Consider the following 19466-nt stretch of genomic DNA (forward strand, 5'->3'; position numbering starts at 1 on the left):
ACATCGCTTGATTGTGCCATCCCAAAGAAGCACAAAGTCACTTTTACAGACTTTTATATTAAATGTTCCCTCCTGGTGGAATGACCTGCCCAACTCAATCCGAATCCTTAGCCATCTTCAAGAATCGGCTAAAGACACATTTCTTCCATCTTTATTTGACCCTGTAACTCTAGCACTCTGTTCTAATTCTATTCTTAAAAAAAAAAAAAAAAAAAAAAAAAAAAAAAAAAAAAATCTAACTGCCTTTCTAATCTTTTTGTATTCTGTTTTCTTTTCATTTATTATACAATTATAAAAAAGACCTCTAACACTAGCTTCCTCTATTCTTTTTCTATTCTGTTTTCTTTTTATTATATTTTTATTATATTATTTAAAAGCCCTTACTACGTGTACTGCGTTAAGCTAACTGAGACGTGTTAGTGCACTTATATATCATTGCTCTTTTGTTGTTTTTGTTTGCTTCCATTGTCCTCATTTGCAAGTCGCTTTGGATAAAAGCGTCTGCTAAATGACTAAATGTAAATGTAATGAATCAAAATGCAATCATAGATGCATACACCTTAAATTAAATCTTAAAATGATTTCATTTGATACCTTATATGCAAATAAATACATAAAGAAAAGGGTATTCCAGATATATTGCATTACTTTTGCCCAGTCAGAAAATGAATAAAAATGGAATATTATCGTTCCATTATCACGTATTTAGTCAGAAGTGCTTTACATTTCCTTTAAATCAAATTGCGTCTAGTCAGAACTGACTCAGGAGATGTAAATGTAAGTTAGAAGCTGCCTACTGTAGCTTCCAACAAAGTTTTCTTGCTTTTAACATAACTGCGTCGTTTTGTTGTGGGCGTGGATCTGTCTAAGTAACGGTGCGGGCCACACTTCGGGCTTTTCAGACAGAGATCCTGCAAGAAGGAAAAAGAGCGTCATGCCAGAGGGGTAAAAGCGGCAAGGTGGTCGAATTCGCTTTCTCGGGTTGACTTATTGATCCGCAGTGATCAGGCACTTCTGATTAATCAACAGTCCATGCGCGCACGAAACGCTCGACTTTAACGCAGCATATGTTGAATTTGAGTTGCAAATCGCCGCGCGCAATCGCTTTGTAATCGTATCTCGACTTTGGAAAAAATTGCGTGCAAACCAACAATGGCGCACGTCGTTGATTCAGGGCCGAAAAATGACTCGGACTCGGAAAAGAAGACTGAACCGTCCCGTGACAGCTCATCGGGAGAAATGTACGACCCTAAAACTAAAATATTTGATGCCAAGGCGATCTTATGGACTTTTGGCAAATGTCTCACTGCCTTGCTGCCCGTTTACCTGGCTGGTTACTATCGGATGAGCACTAGTTTAGTGGTGTTTGGGATGGTGGTTTACGCAGGATGGAAACACACTCGGGAGACCAAGGAGGCGAGACTGAAGTCTGCTGTAGAGTTAGTCAACGACGAACAAGAATACATATCCTCCAAATCATTTAGAAGTAGAAGAGACCTGCCTTCTTGGGTAAGAATGCACAAAAGTGTGTCTTTTGTTATTCTTTAATAAAACACTCCATTGTTATTGATGTATAACGTCCAAATAAACCCACACTGCTGCTAAAGAATAGGAGTGGTAAGCAGATTTAGAGGACATCTTTCGAGCTGATGGTGGCGCTGTGTTGGTGGTATACTGCATACTAGGTGTTGCATAGTTGGCAAAATTCCCATCGCCCAAATCATTCTGAACACATTGTTGCTTTGTCATCCCTTCCACATTTGCACACGCTTCCATTAAAGAGTTTATTCTATATTTGGTCATGTCTCATGGCTATAATGTGGTGAAAAAAGTTTAAAGTATATATAAAATATATATAACTAAATTAAAACGTATTTAAATTAAATAAAACATCATTTATTTATTTATTCAATTTTAATTGGGATATTTTATCCAAGAGAAATCGAATTATACGCTGCAAATAATATATGTTATTGTTTTTGAAGAAAGAAATGATGCAATTGGAGGAAGAATGTTCATGATTGACTGAGGTGGTTGTATGTTTTTTTTTTTTTTTTTTTTTTTTTTTTTTTTTTTTTTTTTTGTTTTCCATCTTAATAACCATATCCACTGTTAAAAATTGTTGTGCTGACACTTTAAAGCTTGTATGCATTGCAATCTTTGCATTTAGAAATGTGTTACTATTTTTTCTTCATAATTCCAGGTCAACTTTCCAGATGTGGAGAAGGTTGAATGGCTCAACAAGGTAATTCGGAAAACATTTTTGTTTACATTTGTTCATTGAGATGCCACATGTAAAATCAAGCCTGTAATCCCATGTAATCCTCTTGAACCGTGACTTTAAACCCCACCCAACCCGTCTGTATGACCCTCCCTCATGTCACAACAGCTGTCTGTGACCCCCCCCCCCCACACACACACACACACACACACACACAAACGTGCACGTGCCTGGTGAACAAAAGCTGCATATTCTATTATCACACATTCATTCTTAACCAAACACTAATTCAACCAACATATGTTCCTGCCTTTGGATTAGTAGATGAGATGCAATGCACGTTTTTCCAAGAAATTAAATTTTTAATGCCCTTTTGCATCTCTAAAACATTAACAATAAAAATTATTACAATAGTTGCCAAAACACCATAGTAAATATAACATACAATTAAAGATAGAACCCACTTTATAATGATAATAAAAGATACAATTAATGCATAACAAAATATGAAAATTGAAACCAAATGATAATAATAAAAAAACAACATAATACATAAAAGGCTTCAGAAAAAAATAGCTATTTAAACGCTTAAGTAAAAAGATACATTTTTAGCGTTCTTATTTAGTTTTAATGGTATATTTATGCAAAATATAGTTGTTGTTTTTTTTAGTTAGATTTGGGGTTGAAATGAACTTTTCTTCTTGAGCTTTATTCAATTCGAGACAGAAAGAGGAGGAGATATAGAGACATATCCCTTCCTGACGTCTTTATAGCATTTGTCCTTCTTTGTGATGAAGCTCATCCCATTTCAGTAATAGTCTTATTATATAATAGTGTATAATATATGTAAAAGTGCTGCAACGTATCGTTAGAGCACAACATTTTTTAGGCTTGACGTTCTTTACCAGTGATTCACAAGTCAGATATTTTACGCTGGCATTCATCCCAGCCGAGACTCTACCCTTGTTGTACCTCGTGGTCATGTGGTTTGTTTATGAGTCACAATGCTATTTCTAAATTCTGCGGTTTGCTCATGCAACAAACAATCTGATAAATACCCTGGCAACTGGTGCTTTAGCGTCTGTTATCAGCTCTGAACCTCCGCGAACAACAACAACAGGTCGCTATAGTAACAGGGCAAACACAAATGGCACGGTGTAAACAGCTGCAAGCAGAGCAGAGAACAAACATGAGTTATATGAGCGTTAAGGGAACATTCCATTTTATAATTTTTCAAACATTATGAGAATGTTGCTTTTTAATGTGTTCTAAACCTTCTGAAACCGGTAGTAACATTTAAAAACTAAAAATCTAAAACGTTTCAGAAAAAAAAAAAACGTTCCATGAACGATGCATAAATAATCTAAAATGAAAAAATGACACACTCTGACATAAAATATGACACACTCTTTCTCTTCCTGTCTGTTTTTCAAGGTTATCCAGCAGGCCTGGCCATTTATTGGTCAGTATTTGGAGAAGCTGCTGACGGAAACCATTGCTCCATCCATCCGCGGCTCCAGCTCTCATCTGCAGACGCTCAGCTTTACGAAGGTCGACTTTGGTGGCAAGGTCATACATGCTCACTCACTTACAGCTACACAATAAATAATATTCCAATAAAACATTCCCACACATCTCAATCCACCACAGTGCAAGAGATTAAAAGAGGCTCCAGTGCCACTGACACGTGTCAGAACAAGCGTTCTGTTTAAATAAACGCTCTAGAGAACATTACAGTCATCTGATGTCTCATGACAAACATTCCTGTTAAGGCAATAGTGAAATTTAGATGTTAAAGTCATTCAGAAATATTATAAGACTGAAATTGTATATTTTGTTGCAAATATTTTAGCTAATACTACAGGGAGGATGTGAGTCGATGGAAAGCTATTAATTCATTAAATCATAAAAAAGTGATCGAAGCGTTTCAGAAGGCGGGGCATAGAGGAGCAACAATAATGTACATTATGTGGAAAATAATGTGTTTTTTGATCCTTAAACCGCATAAACACATTGCATTTAACCAAATACACAAAATAATGTTCTTTTTAGCGATGTCATATGACCCCTTTAAAATATTAACTTAAGATCATAGATGTTTCTTCAAGTACGTATTTTAGATCAAAGGGGTTTTGGAATCCCTGAACTATTGTATCCCTTTTAGCATTATTGAATAATATTCATAAAGAAACAACTAATTTGCCCAATATTACAGTCTTGCCTGCACATTTGATTTTCTACAACAGAACTTTCTTTTCTTTCACAGCCTATGAGGGTGGTTGGAGTGAAGGCTCATACGGAAAATGAGAAAGGTCAAATTCTGCTAGACGTTTACATCAGGTGACGCATGCATCTGAGACTCTCTGCAAACACAAGTCCTATAATCAGGGAATTGTCTCTCAGGGAGTGATTTAAAAGCCTTGTGTACTCGATATTGTGTCTGTATTTCACAAGCTAGCTGACAAAACAAGATTGTCAAACTGCAGCCAACTCAGATTTGTTCAGCCTGAATGAGTTTATTCAGAGACAAAAATGAAATTGAAAGACTGAAAAGCATTTCAGTTCATTAGTTTAGTTTTAGTTGTTTTGGACAAATTCAGCAGAATTCCTTAAGAGGTCTAATATATTTGGGAAGAGTTAAAAGCAATCTAATGTATCCTCGACGCCGTCTTTTTCCAGCTACGTGGGGGACGTCGAGATAAATGTGGAGGTGAAGAGGTATTTCTGCAAGGCTGGTGTGAAGGGAATACAGGTGAGATGATTCGTTGTGACGGTAGATTTGATGCACACTCACAGTAAATAAATGAATGAGAGTTTATTCCACTTGCGCTTGTTCTGTCAGCTTCATGGAATGATGCGTGTGATTTTGGAGCCTCTGATCGGTGACGTCCCAATCGTGGGTGCTGTAACCATGTTCTTCATTCAAAGACCTGTGAGTTTCTCTAAACATATTCTACACTATGAAATAAATCGGTAACACTTTAGTTTAAGGGTGCAATTCTCACTAGTTGCTTAGCATGCATATCAATTTCTAGCAAATTGGCTGTTTTTAGGACTTATAAAGCACATATTAATGCCTTATTCTGCATGATCATATTTTAGATCCCTTAATCCTACGCCATACCTAAACTTAACAACTACCTAACTAAATATTAATAAGCAGCAAATTAGGAGCTTCTTGAAGCAGAAGTCGTAGTTAATAGTTAGTTAATATTGAGAATTGGTCCCCAAACTAATGTGTGACCCAGTAAATGTTCTTGTATGGTTCTGTTAAACAAAACAGAAGAACTGTTTTAGGCTGTATATGGCTCTTGAGTTGTCTAGATAGTTCTTCAGAGATTAAAAAGTTACTGCATGACATTAAAGGTTTTTGAAATGTAAAATAAAATAGAGCAATCACTAATAAAGGTTCAATATTAAATATACGTAACTTGTGACCATTAACCAACATAAAAGGACAGTGAACATGCAAATATGTTATTAAATAATTGAAATATTAACTTAAAATCTTATGGAAGCCTGTTACCGCCACTAAATAAAAAATAAATCAAGGTAATTGTGGCTTTTTATCTCACAATCAGAATTGCGAAATAAAAGCCGCAATTACCTTGTTTTATTTTTTATTTAGTGGCAGAAACAGGCTTCCATAAGATATTGCAAGTTATAAAGTGAGAACTGCGTGATATAAACTCGCAATTGTGAGTTATAAAGTCAAAATTGCGAGATATGAACTCACAATTGTGGTTTAAAAAAGAAAGTCAGAATTGCAAGATATAAAAATCAGAATTGCGACTTTATATCTCACAATTCTGATTTTATAACTCACAATTTTGACTTTATAACTTGCAATTGTGTGTTATAAAGTCAGAATTGCAAGAAATGAACTCAAGTTAATTGCAGTTACCTTTATTTTTTATTCAGTGGCGGAAACAGGCTTCCATAATATCTCATGTGGTAGTACAAGTAAATATTTTAGGTCAAAATATTTTGGGAATCACTGCAGTAGTATATAGTTTCTTAGTATCATCCTTTAATATGAGAAAATTTAAGCTCTCCTGGGCTTTTTGAAGCATCAATACATGATTTTCTAAAAACCCATTGAGCTTTACAAGGTTCATCTGGGTTCTTCGTTCTTTAAGCAATAAACACATAAGTGTTTATTATTTCATTAGTACTCAAGACAGAATGTTAGTTTTGTTGGAATCATGGAATCTTCTACTTTGCCCTTTATTTGTTAGAAACTGACCATTAACTGGACCGGTTTGACCAACCTTCTGGACGTTCCAGGCCTCAAGTGAGTTTCAGTCATTAGAGATACACACTAATATTATTCGGCTCAGTACACTAACTGTCCGGAGCTGCCTTCATTTTTGGTGTGTTTCTCTCTGAATCTAATTAACACTTTCTATCTCTGAATCTGTTTCTCAGTGCGATGTCAGATACTAAGATCATGGACGCGATCGCTTCATTCCTGGTTCTGCCCAATCGTCTCACTGTTCCTCTAGTGGCAGACCTGCATGTTGCGCAGCTGCGGTGCCCTTTACCCAGGGTAACACACACACACACACACATAGACCTTTACAAATGCCAATATGCACATTAGAATCAACATAAAATGCAACATTTTGACAAAAACACTCAAAAACATAATACTTTGGTTTTTGCAATTGAAATTTAAACTACCATACCAATAGTTACCAATAGTTTGGGCCCACCAAGGCTGCATTTATTTTTTTCAAATATAGTAAAAACAGTAATTTTTTAAAAAATATTATTACAATTTAAAATAACTGTTTTCTATTTGAATACATATTATATATATATATATATTTGTCTGAATATATAACATTTAATTTAGTGATGGTGAAGCTGAATTTTCAGCATCACTTGTCACATGATCCTTCAGAAATCATTCTAATATGCTGATTTGATGCTTAAGAAACATTTCTAATTATCATGGTTGAAAACATCTTCAATATTTGTGGAAACCCCCCCCCCCCCAAGATTCTTTGATGAATAGAAAGTTCAAAAGAACAGCATTTATTTGAAATAAAAATCTTTTGTACCATTATAAATGTCTTTTCTGTTACTTTTGATCATTTAAGCTTCTGTGCCACATTTGCAGTGCAATTAGAAATAGTAAACCACATTTTTTTATTGGAGAAATAGCATAAAAACATCTAAAGGATAACGTTTCTTTAAAAAATGGTACAATATAATTTGTTTTCATTTAGGAGTAATGCAGTAATGAAAGCGTTCTCTGCACTGCAGTCTCATTCTGTGCATCTTTCTTTCATAAAGGGAGTTGTGCGGATTCACCTGCTGGAGGCTGATGGTTTGGCTTCGACGGATAACTATGTGAAGGGTGTGATGGCGGGCATGTCTGACCCATACGCCCTGCTCAGAGTCGGGCCGCAAACCTTCAAATCCCGCCATCTGGACAACACACTCAATCCCAAATGGGATGAAATGTATGAGGTGGGTTTTAAAGTGACACCACATTATAATTACAACAAAAAAACAATAATCCATTATTATTATAAAATCAATGGTATGATTTAAATGTGATAAACATCTTAATCTCATGTGTATCAGTGTCTTTCAGTTCAGATGTGGAACCATTTACGCTACATTTTGTCATTGATTACTCATGCTGTTACTGTAGGTGTGTGTTTGGTGTTTCATGCATGCGTGTGTGTCCGTCAGGTCATCGTTCATGAGGTGCCTGGTCAGGAGCTAGAGGTGGAAATGTTTGATAAAGATCCTGATCATGATGATTTCCTGGGCAGGTACCATATCACTGCATTTCTTCTCTGTCCATCCATCTCTCATTTATTCTTTAAAAGGTGTTTTTTCTGTTGCTGATCTCACACTACTCTCATCCTAGCGTTGATTCTCTTTATTCCACTTGTGCTCAGGACAAAATTAGATTTGGGGATTGTGAAGAAATCTAAAATAGTGGATGAGGTGAGAACCTTAATTAATATTCCTGTGTGTGGGTGTGGGTGTGGCTGTGGGTGTGTGGTTAACCTGGTTTGGTTTGCAAATCCTTGCAAAAATTTCACCACAAGACATGAAGTCTATATTGATGAACCAGTTATAAACCACTAAAATCGTAAACCATGTTTTGCATATTGCAGTTATTTTTATTTCTGAATGTAATCATCACATGGATGAATGCTTGATTCTGATTGGTCCATCATGGCATTCTCCAGTCAAATATTTTAAAGATGAGGGACTTTCATTTACTGCTTTTCAAATCTCTTGCAGTGTTATAAAAAGATAAAATTAAAATGACATATTTTCAATTGATAAATTGAATATTGAAAATCAATAAAAGCTGAAATATAAGCTAAAAATAAAATAAAATTTGAAATATTAGCAAAAAAAAAATATGTTTGCCATGGTAACCGACTGAAATAAGGTTGAAGCCGAAGTACTTATATTACAAAGAATATTGCTGAAATAAAAGTAATGATAATTATATATATATATATATATATATATATATATATATATATATATATATATATATATATATATATATATATATATATATATATATATATATATATGAAAATACAAAAACTTATGAAAAATAAAATACAAAAAAAATAAATATAAAAATAATAAATACGAAGCACTGATTTTGTATCACTCTGTTCACTTTTCTTGCATAATAAAATAATTAAATCTGAAGTGAGTATATGAAATGTAAGTGCATTTTATTTATTTATTTTTTAAATAACAGTGTAATAAGTGTATTAAGCTGCTCATTATTGCAAAATAAACTACTGAAAAGGCTATTTTATTTTGTATCAACCTGAAGGGGTTGATTTTACAACAATGGGCAGCTTATATAGTGAACATTGGTGTCTTTTTGTTATAATGTTGGTCATAGGTTTGTTGTAGCCTGTCTCATTGGTGTTTATTTCTGTTTTAATGTCCCCTTCTTAGTGGTTCAACTTGAAAGACACCCCTACAGGACGGGTTCATCTCAGACTTGAGTGGCTGACACTAGAAGCCAACACAGAAAGACTAGAAGAGGTAACACCGTACATACACAGAACACGGGGGTTTTGATGGAAAAGGGTGTGCTCTGTTCAGCGCACATGCAAACAGTGTGTTCCTCTACTCCACCCGTTAACCAATCCAAGTTAAGACATCGAAAGCTTACTTTGCACGCTTGGCAAACAGAGTGACTTCAAACAGAATTTCTTGCAGTTGGTTCGCCCCTCCCTCCATTGCCCTCAATTTTTTTCTCTTTCTCTCGCAGGTTCTGAAGAGAAATGAAAGTGTGGTGAGTCAAACAGCAAAGCCTCCCTCAGCAGCTATCTTGGCAGTGTATCTGGACAAGGCTGAGGCACTTCCTGTGAGTAATACTCTCACATCCTCTTCCTGCTGCACTCACACACAAACCACACATTGTAATTCGGGCCCAAAATGTGCTAAATCTGGCTAAAACCTGCTTTTGGTGACATCTGAGCATGTCATTGAATGGAAAAATTATTCATAAATAAACAAAATTTAGCTTTTTTGAAAAAAGTAAAAAAAAAAAAAAAAGTTTTGAATAAAATTATATAATGCTCTTATAATTAGCTTTATATGACAACTAAAGAAGTTTAAGGGTGTGTTCACACTTGTGTTCATGTTTGGTTCGATTAAAACGAACTCTGGTGCGATTGCTCTGTTAGTCCGGTTTCGTTTGAGTAAGTGTGAACGCTGCCATCCAAACCCTGGTGCACACCAAACAAGCGGACAAAAAGATAGGTCTCGGTCCGCTTCCAAACGAACTCTGGTGCGGTTCGAATGAAATATAAATGCAACACGGACCAAATACTTTTAAATGAACCAAAAACAGGAAGTAATTACAAGATACGATGCTATGCGACGTGACCAGTCAGGTTGTGAATGTATCACTATGCCATTAGATTCGGTATCTTTAGGTTCACTGTCAAAAATGCCAATCATACAGAAAGCTAATTCTGTATGATTTATAAGCTTGTTTCCCCACGGTGACAAGAGTCCACATTAGTCAGTGTGTATTCAGGTTTAAGTCCCAACCGGGATAGAAAAACACACACACACACACACACACACACACACACACACACACACACACACACACACACATTGATTATTATAGTAAATGTTTCTTAAGCAGCAAATCAGCATCTTAGAATGATTTCTGAAGAATCATGTGACACTGAAGACTGGAGTAATGATGCTGAAAATTCAGATTTGCATCACAGGAATAAATTACATTTTTTAATATATATTTAAATAGAAAAGAGTTATTTGAAATTGTTGTCATATTCTACAATTTAACTGTTTTGACTGTATTTTTGATTAAATAACTTCAGCTTTGGTGAACAGAAGAGACTTCTTTCAAAAACATTACAAAATATTACCTACACCAAACTTGGTGTACTGTACATAGATTCGCTTGCTAACTGTATTTGTGTTAAACAGTTAAAACAGGAAATCTAATCATATTAATGACAAAATCATAAGAGAACTATAATGCATTTGCTGCGGTGTGTTTGCTTTTAAGTGTATTTGTGCCTTTTTCTTCTGTTTTCAGATGAAGAAAGGCAATAAGGTTCCCAATCCAATCGTTCAAATCTCAATGCAAGATGTTACTCGTGACAGCCGGGTAAGATGCACACCTACCATCTGTCCCAAATAAACCTTCCCATGTGACCCGCTCTTCTCGCTCACTCATTTCCCTTTCTCTTAGATTTGCTGGAATACCGTGAACCCCCAGTGGGAGGACGCTTTCACTTTCTTCATCAGAGATCCAAGCAAACAGGACATTAGCGTACAGGTATCCTAACATCATCTGCCTGGAATTAGCATTCGTCTGGTCTGATCTGTTTACAAACCCACAGCTCTAAATACTGGTGAAAACATGGCTCATATGTGAATTAGTGATGTCACGGTACCAAAATTTCAGTATTCGGTACCGATACCAGTGAAAATCCACGGTTCTCGGTACCAATTTCGGTACCAAAGCAAAACACAAAAATATGCTAATAATAAAAAACACACTTTTTATCACTAAAAATAAAACCAGTGCCATTCTTTATACTTATTTACAATTGTGTTTAAAGTTTTTCTACAAGTAAAATATTAATATGGAAAACAGTAAACAAGTTTCACCCAAATTTAATTTGTCTTTTAATTAATGAAATTTAAACACATTTTATTTTTTGGTAAATAAAGGGGATTTGCTATTAAAATTAAAACATGGAAGAAATATTGTCAGATTTATTTCTTTAAAAAATAAAGTTTTATTAATTTTTTCAACAGTAGTAGCAGTATCAAATATATTCTACTAAATAATAGTAATATTTCTAGAACAATGCCGTTATGTAAAAATGAACTTTTATTTTGACGGGTTGCCGTGAATACCTTTAAATTGACACTGGTTTTACTCAAATGAAACGGTAAATGCTTGTGAAGTGACTCAGAACAGTTCTGGTGATGTTGTTTATGCATTTATCTCCTCATTGAGACGGCAGATGTAGTAAACAAACCCGCACGTCTCTGTCACTCACTCACTCACACAGAGACGGCAGAAACATGCAGGATTCATATTTCCACCAACTTTTGCAGCTTAACATTTACAGATACTGGTCCATATGGAGATTTGATTTGATTAATTTATGCTAACTTTGTCAAATTCCGTGACTGTCCATATTGAAATGTAAGTTTCATTTTCATGACTGGATTTTGAGATTCCGTCCGCGTTTTCTACTTTGCGGAGATCATAGTGCTGTATGCGTCAAGAACCGGGTTGACCGGGTACTCGGTACCACCGGTACTTAAAGAAACCTGGTACCGTGACATTTTCATTTTTTTAGTACCGACTTGGTACCGAAGTACTGGGTCTTTTGACAACACTAATGTGAATGCTTGCAGTATTTTTTCCACATGTCTCTTCCATCTCTTTCAGGTGAAGGATAATGACCGTGTTCAGGTTTTGGGAAGTCTGTCCATTCCTGTTTCCCGTCTTCTCTCTTGCCAAGATCTGACTTTGGATGAATGGTTTAATCTGGAGAATTCTGGTCCAGGAAGCCGCATCCACATCAACACAGTGCTCAGGGTAAATTCATCAGACACACAATACGCACTTATTATTTTTTTTATTATCAGTGTGTGCTGCTATTTTTGTGGAAACCAAAATGATGATTTTTTTGATGAATAGAAAATTCAAAAGAACAGCATTTATTTGAAATAGAAATCCTTTGTAACATCATACATGTCTTTCCTCTTACTTTTTGATCAATTTAATGCATCTTTGCTGTATAAAAGTATTCATTTATTTCAAAAAACAAAAATCTTGCTCATCCCAACCCCTTAAACAGCAGTTAATGATGTTATACAGATTTCAAATGCATTATATTTGGAGAAAAAAGAGTCTCATTCTTTGTTGATGTCATTTCCTGCAGGTGCTCTGGTTGGATGAAGCCGCCGCAACTTCCTCTCTCCTCTCCAGTGACCCTCTTTCCAAGAGTTCTGCATCACGTCCACAGAAGACGACGCCCCATTCCAGCTTCGCCACTGAGGTGTCCATGAGTCAGCACTGTCATTATCTCTGTAAACTATTAATAATGTGTCGCATTAGCCATACGAGTACAATATGTTCTGAAACCAACATCCTAATGGTCTGACTTCAGTCGATCATAACCAACCTCTAAAATCATCTGCTCTTTGTTCCTGTAGGGGATGCTGCGTATCCACCTTGTGGAGGCTCAAAATCTGGTCGCGAAGGACAACATGATGGGTGGGATGGTGAAGGGCAAGAGCGACCCGTATGTCAAGATCCAAATTGGAGGTGAAACCTTTAAGAGTCAAGTGATGAAGGGAGAACCTCAACCCCACCTGGAACGAGATGTATGAGGTGGGAATGCTGGGAAACACATTTAGAAATCAACTCTAGACACTATGTCTATGTCGGGAATGGTATGCTACTGTAATACTCATGCAATTTATGCAGTTTGTAGTATGTATATTCTACATTTATATTAGGCATGTTGGCATTCGCCTAAAATGTGCTGTATACAATTAGAGCAGACTGCATGGAATACTTTATCCCATGATGCATTGCGCTCAACTTGACATTTCATTTCCAGAAGGACTAATGAAACTGAAATTGATTTAAACCACATTTTTAACTAATGTTATTTTTTTATTAGACTGCTAATAAAAGTCATTTTCTTAAAAACTTGAATTCTTAATATAAAATAACCATATTTATTTCCAAACATAACTGGATATGACATATTAAATTAAATGTACATAATATATTTTATATATTTATATTTATTTGTTTTAAAAATGTAATATAGTCATGCAACAGTGTTTCAAATGTGTATTTTTGCATGTTGCATGTTCACAATGCAATTCAAAAGGCTCTACAAGCATAAAGAAGTAATTAAAGATAATCCTAAAGTAGTATATAATTAACTATAAAAATAACTGTTACATGTCAGTGGATATATACTGTTTACATGCTATTCTTAAAATAATAATTAAAAAATATATTTTTTTAAAAATAGTAGTCTGTAAACAGTTCAGAACATTTATTTTTGGGACTTTTTTCCTTATTAAATGAAAATAATAATAAAATACTAAAATAGTGTATAACTGTCTAACAAAATATAAAAAATAAATTATTTAAATAAATATATATTAAAAAATAAATAAAGAAAAAAATATATAATATAAAAAATAACCTTATAATATAATAAAAATAACTTTTATGTCAATAATGACATACTTTTTACATGCTATTTTTAAAATAAAAATATCAGTCCGTATACAGTAGGTACAGAAAATTTTGAGTTTTGCATTATTTTTTCTCATTTAAGCTGCAGATTGTTTAACAGCATGACAAAGTATTTTTTACTTTTTTAATTTCCCATGATTATTTTTAAGGTGGTTTTGACGCAGCTTCCTGGTCAAGAGTTAACGCTGGAAGTTTTTGATAAGGACATGGACATGAACGATGACTTTATGGGCAGGTATGAGGGCTGCTGTCAATATAATCCATGAGAACTCTAAGCATTGTTTTGTTTTAGCATCATTTAGGCATATGTTGGTTTTCTTTTAGGCTGAAGATGAATCTGAGTGACATAATCAGCTCTGAGTACATTAATGAAGTGAGTATATGTGCATCAGTAGTAGTAAGTCTAAAAATAAGCTGTGTGAATATACTGATACATGTGTGCTCTTGTGATTTGTGTTTGTGTGTCAGTGGTTTACTCTGAGCGACGTTAAGCGTGGCCGTGTTCATCTCGCTCTGGAATGGCTGCCCACTGTAACACAACCAGAGAAACTACAGCAGGTGAGCAAAACCAGTCTCTGTCTGTGTTGACAATGCATTGATAAAACGGACTGGTTAACTGGGCGATTTATTCATCAGGTGTTGCAGTACCAGTCAAAGAGCTCTTACCTGAATAAGACAGTGCCGACTGCGCTCTCCTGTTTGTGTATGTGGAGCGCGGCGCATGAGCTTCCTGTGAGTATGACACACATGACATCTCTTGAATATCTTAATATCTCTGTTGTTTAGAGGAGACTGTTTGATTTTTCCTCTGAGAAGAAGACTTTCGTAATCTTGCATGTATCTCTAAAGTGTAACTGTGTTCGTATTTGCCAAGAAACAGTGCACGTTCAGAAGTCTGAACATTTACCCATATTTACTGTCTGAGATGTTCTCATAAGGCTTATTTTTTCTGTTTAGTTGAAGAAGAGGAGTGGAAAGGAGCCTAAAGTTGGAGCTGAGCTGATTTTGAGGAGAACGTCTCATAGAACCACGGTGAAAAAACTGTTTAAACACAAATACTGTTGAATTGATTTATTAATGATGTGTGGCTGCAATCATTCTTTTTTTCTTTTACTTGATACGTTGTGATGAAGGTATGTGATCGCACCAGCTCTCCGCAGTGGGATGAGGCATTTCACTTCCTGGTTCAAGATCCTTTGAATGAAGACCTTGTTGTGAAGGTAAGAGAAAGCAAACAGCACATTTTTGTTATGCATGTTATGCACCTGACTTGAACCTTTCTACTACCACTCTGCAGTTGACCCACAACTGGGACTTCTCTCTGGGATTTGTGGTGATTCCCGTCAGAGAGCTTCTCTCTGAGCCAGATCTGATGCTGGACCAGTGGCTGGATCTGGATGGAGCGTCACCCCAGAGTCAGATTCTGCTCAGAGGTCAGCTGAAGGTAGAACACACACAGACATTGCTTCTGTTATTTGAAATGTTTTTGAAAGAAGTCTCTTAAGCCTCACCAAGGCTCCAATTATTTGATAAAAAAATACAGTAAACACAGGAAAAATGTAAAAATATTATTGCAATTTAAATAATTCTATTTTAATAGATTTTAAAATGTTTATTTATTCCTGTGATGCAAAGCTGAATTATCAGCTGCCGTTACTCTTACTCGTTACTCTTCATTGGCGCTTAAATTTTTTGTGGAAACCATGGGTGCATTTGTTTTCATAATTTTTTGATGATATAATTTTTAAAGGAACAGCATTTTTATTAAATGCAAGGTCTTAAATCAGAGCAGAAACTCTTAAATTCATAAAATCATGGCATTAAATCTCAACACGCACTGCAAAAAATAAATATCTTCATCCGTATTTTTGAATTCCATTTACAAGTATCTAAACTTCTTGAATCAAGATACATTACTTTTGAGATGCCAAATGAAGAAATTAAGAAATTAATTCTTGTTTTCTGAGAAAGTTAACTAAATGTTTAAAACAAGAACGGATATCTGTCAGTAGGGTATGATAATGACTGAGCACATTAGCAGATATGTGTTCTTGTTTTATTTCAAAAACTTGTGCATAGTTGAGCAGTTTAACGGAAAACAAGACTTCTTATCTCATGTCATTTTGCTTCTCAAGTAAATGCATCTTGATTTAAGAATTCAAATTAGTCATTAAAATTATTCATTCAAATTGTCTTGGTCTTTTTTTTAAGTCTGGTTTCCAAACAAAATAAAAAACGATCTGACCCCAAACTTTTGAATAGTAGAATGAAAGAGTAGCCTCATGGAAACTAAGTTTTTTTTTTTTTAAGAAGAAGCAAGACTCTGTGACCCTGGAACAATCTTCAGTCCTGGGGTATATTTGTAGCAGTAGCCAAAAACACACTGGGTTAACGGGTCTCAAAATTTCTGATTTTTCTTTATGCCCCCAAATCAATAGGATATTAAGTAAAGCTCATTTTATCCATGAAAAACAGTTTGTAAAATTTCCTACCGTATAAATATCAAACTGTATTTGTTTGATTTAGTAATATGCCTTGCTAAGAATTAATTTGACAACCTTTAAAGGTGATTTTCTCAATATGTTTGATTTTTTTTGCACATCAGATTCCAAGATTTTCAAAGAGTTGTATCCTCGACCAAATTTTGTCCTATCATAACAAACCATACATCAATGGCCCGCTTATTAATTCAGCTATTAATCTGAATTTTGTGAAATATTGACCACTTAAAGCTGGTTTTGAGGCGCGTGCCCGGGTCCCATATGGTTCATTCAGAGTGGTATATGATAGCATATTTGTCCTTTCTGGCTTGACTGTCCCCCTTCGAAATTATTGGTGTTGTTGTGCTGTGATGTTCTTTAGTTGGTAGATTCTTTTTGCCCTAAAGACGACATGAGAGCTCTGAAAAGACATGAGGAACCTAATCGTTCCTGAAGCGTCCAGCATGTAGAAGAAAACAGGAGGAGAATTAGGTGCCGAAGTGAGAGGAAGGGGCGGAAAATTTCATGTCGCAGTGCCTTAAACTGAAGTTCCTCTTAAAGATCGATCTTGCAGAACTACCAACTGATATTTTCTGCTCTTAATCTCTCTTCAAATTTAAAAATCTCTTCTCTTTATAAAACCAGCATGATGGACTGCCATCAACTATTTAATAACATTAGACTAATAAACTATATAGTTGAAGTAAGTGTGTTGTTTACTGAATCTAGTTGAATGCTTCAGTGTTATTTATGGCTCTTTATTGATTGCTGTTTACGAGTGAACAATCGTTTTCGGTTCATATTGTTTTGCCAGGTTAGTCACGTCTTTGGCCAAAAAGTGAACAGACAATGCATTTTTCTTTGCCTTTGACGTGAGTGTCTGTGTTTGTTTGGGGGGGGCTTCAGGTCTAGTTGAGGAGAGTCACCACCATCTACTGTCAGCAGGAACTTCCTCTGTGTCCAGTCCCAGGAAAAGGGAAGAAGTCCAAGAGGTCCCAGAAGTGTTCCAGTTCAGAGGACCTTCGACCCTTGCACACCAGCCCTGACCCCAGTGTTGTTGCTGAGGTGAGAGATGTTTAATATGGATGGCAGACTGTTGATATGGCTTTATAAAAGCAAACATACTAAACATAATGACTTGATGTTTTTAGTGCGTGCTCCGCTCCACCTGCTGGCAGCTGAAGATCTGGTCGCAAAGGACAACGATGGGAGGTGATGGTGAAGGGGAAGAGCGACCCGTATGTCCACGATCCATATCGAGACACAGTCTTTAAGAGTCATCGTTATTCAGTGAGGACCTCACCCCCCTGGACCGAGGAGTTATGAGGTGCGTTTTAGGCCCTCAGATGTTGTTTTAGTGACTATTAAACCTGGTTTTCAAATAAAATCCTGTGATCAATGCCTGTTTCCAGCTGTTTATTACATCACAGGGTCCGACCTCTGATGTCCCTTGTGGAGGTTTCCGACAAGTATAGTACAGAAAGAACGACTTTTTACAGGGAGTGTGATGTTGCCGTGTTTTTTTTATTGCCACCTACACTAAAGTTATAAAAAACAACCTTTGCTTAATTGACAATAACTATAAATATTAGATGACAAATGTAAACAAAAATGTGAAATGGATGCTTCTTTATGTTAGTGCAAAAATGGCTTTAAAAACTGACTATAAAATAACGATTATAAATTATTATATTATATATAGATATATATATATATATATTATATAGATAATATTATATATGTGTGTGTTTGTGTATATATATATTTATATGTGTATATATATATATTTATGTGTGTGTATATATATATATATATATATATATATATATATATATATATATATATATATGTATATATATATATATATATATGTATATATACATATATATATATAATAACTAAATAAAAATAAATAATAATAAGTATCTAAAGTATAACGCAGTGAAAATGCAAATTAAAAAATTACCATTAAAAAAAATGAAATATAAAAGCTAATTTAAAAACCAAGCGATTACGCGCCCATGCTATGTAATGCATATTTGCATAGTAATTTTTGCTTGGCCAAGCAGGGGTGAAAATCAGCTTACAGGAGATCATTCCGTCCCCAGCTGACTGACAAAGTGAGTGCTTCAATCATTGATCTCTTTCCCTCATTCTCTTTAATGTATTATATTTTGAGCAATTTAGAGTTTGATTAAATTAAACTGGCATTTACAGTGGATTGCTAATAAGTTTACTGTAAGGTGAGAAAGTGTCATATTAGTAATTCAGTGGTATTGTTGGTTTTTGATTATTCATTTCTGAATAGATAATGTTTTTATGTAATGATTTTATGTAATTTCATTGTTTTCTTTCTCTCTGTGTGTCAGTGGTTTTCTGGAGTGACGGCCAAACACGGCCAGGTCTACATGATTCTGAATGGCTGCCTACAGTCACAACCTGGACAGACTGCTAGAAGGTCACTATTAAATTTATATGTTAAGTGTTATGTTATGTTATGTTATGTTATGTTATGTTATGCTGTGTTGTGTTATGTTATGTTATGTTATGTTATGTTATATGTTTTATTTATTTAATGGATTTATTTCAAGAACCTCCTTGAAATTTTTTGCCATTCTATAATATTTTAAAGTTAAAAAAATAAAATGTAATGACTATTTTTTTTATGATCAGAGTAAAGTGTTATATTTGAACGTTTCTTTTACTATTAAATTGTTTAATTTAAAAATATTGACTTTACATATTTGTGTCATATTTTGAATAAATATATTTATATAATTTAGTGCTATTTTGAGTTTGCTTTTTCTATGTTACTTGTCAGGTGTGAGACTTGTGGATGTATGTATGCACCGGGCCAGATTAGTTTACCTTTCTCAGTAAAATAATGAATTCATTTAAAGTCATTTTGCATTAATGATTAATTAATTGAATTACTTATTTTGCATGTTGCTACCACGTAACTGGAAATCCA

At 34.8% G+C, this 19466-nt stretch overlaps 1 protein-coding gene across 1 annotated transcript in view; it reads left to right on the forward strand.

Moving 5' to 3' along the window:
- Positions 1-463: 463 nt before the first annotated feature.
- Positions 464-19466, forward strand: part of LOC122145424 (extended synaptotagmin-1-like) — a 19527-nt gene continuing 524 nt past the window's right edge. Inside the window, 28 exon segments of the mRNA XM_042759209.1 lie at positions 464-1509; positions 2204-2245; positions 3656-3790; positions 4488-4561; positions 4901-4973; positions 5064-5153; positions 6460-6515; positions 6650-6770; positions 7523-7699; positions 7928-8010; positions 8140-8188; positions 9179-9268; positions 9498-9593; positions 10806-10877; positions 10962-11048; positions 12180-12329; positions 12676-12792; positions 12950-13090; positions 13092-13127; positions 14165-14250; positions 14340-14388; positions 14484-14573; positions 14652-14747; positions 14973-15047; positions 15149-15235; positions 15313-15459; positions 17408-17560; positions 17647-17733. Coding sequence (XP_042615143.1) covers positions 1153-1509; positions 2204-2245; positions 3656-3790; positions 4488-4561; positions 4901-4973; positions 5064-5153; positions 6460-6515; positions 6650-6770; positions 7523-7699; positions 7928-8010; positions 8140-8188; positions 9179-9268; positions 9498-9593; positions 10806-10877; positions 10962-11048; positions 12180-12329; positions 12676-12792; positions 12950-13090; positions 13092-13127; positions 14165-14250; positions 14340-14388; positions 14484-14573; positions 14652-14747; positions 14973-15047; positions 15149-15235; positions 15313-15459; positions 17408-17560; positions 17647-17733 — 2916 coding nt within the window. The 5' untranslated portion in view covers positions 464-1152.

Source organism: Cyprinus carpio, chromosome A6 (genome assembly GCF_018340385.1).
Source record: "Cyprinus carpio isolate SPL01 chromosome A6, ASM1834038v1, whole genome shotgun sequence".
NCBI classification, from domain to species: domain Eukaryota; kingdom Metazoa; phylum Chordata; class Actinopteri; order Cypriniformes; family Cyprinidae; genus Cyprinus; species Cyprinus carpio.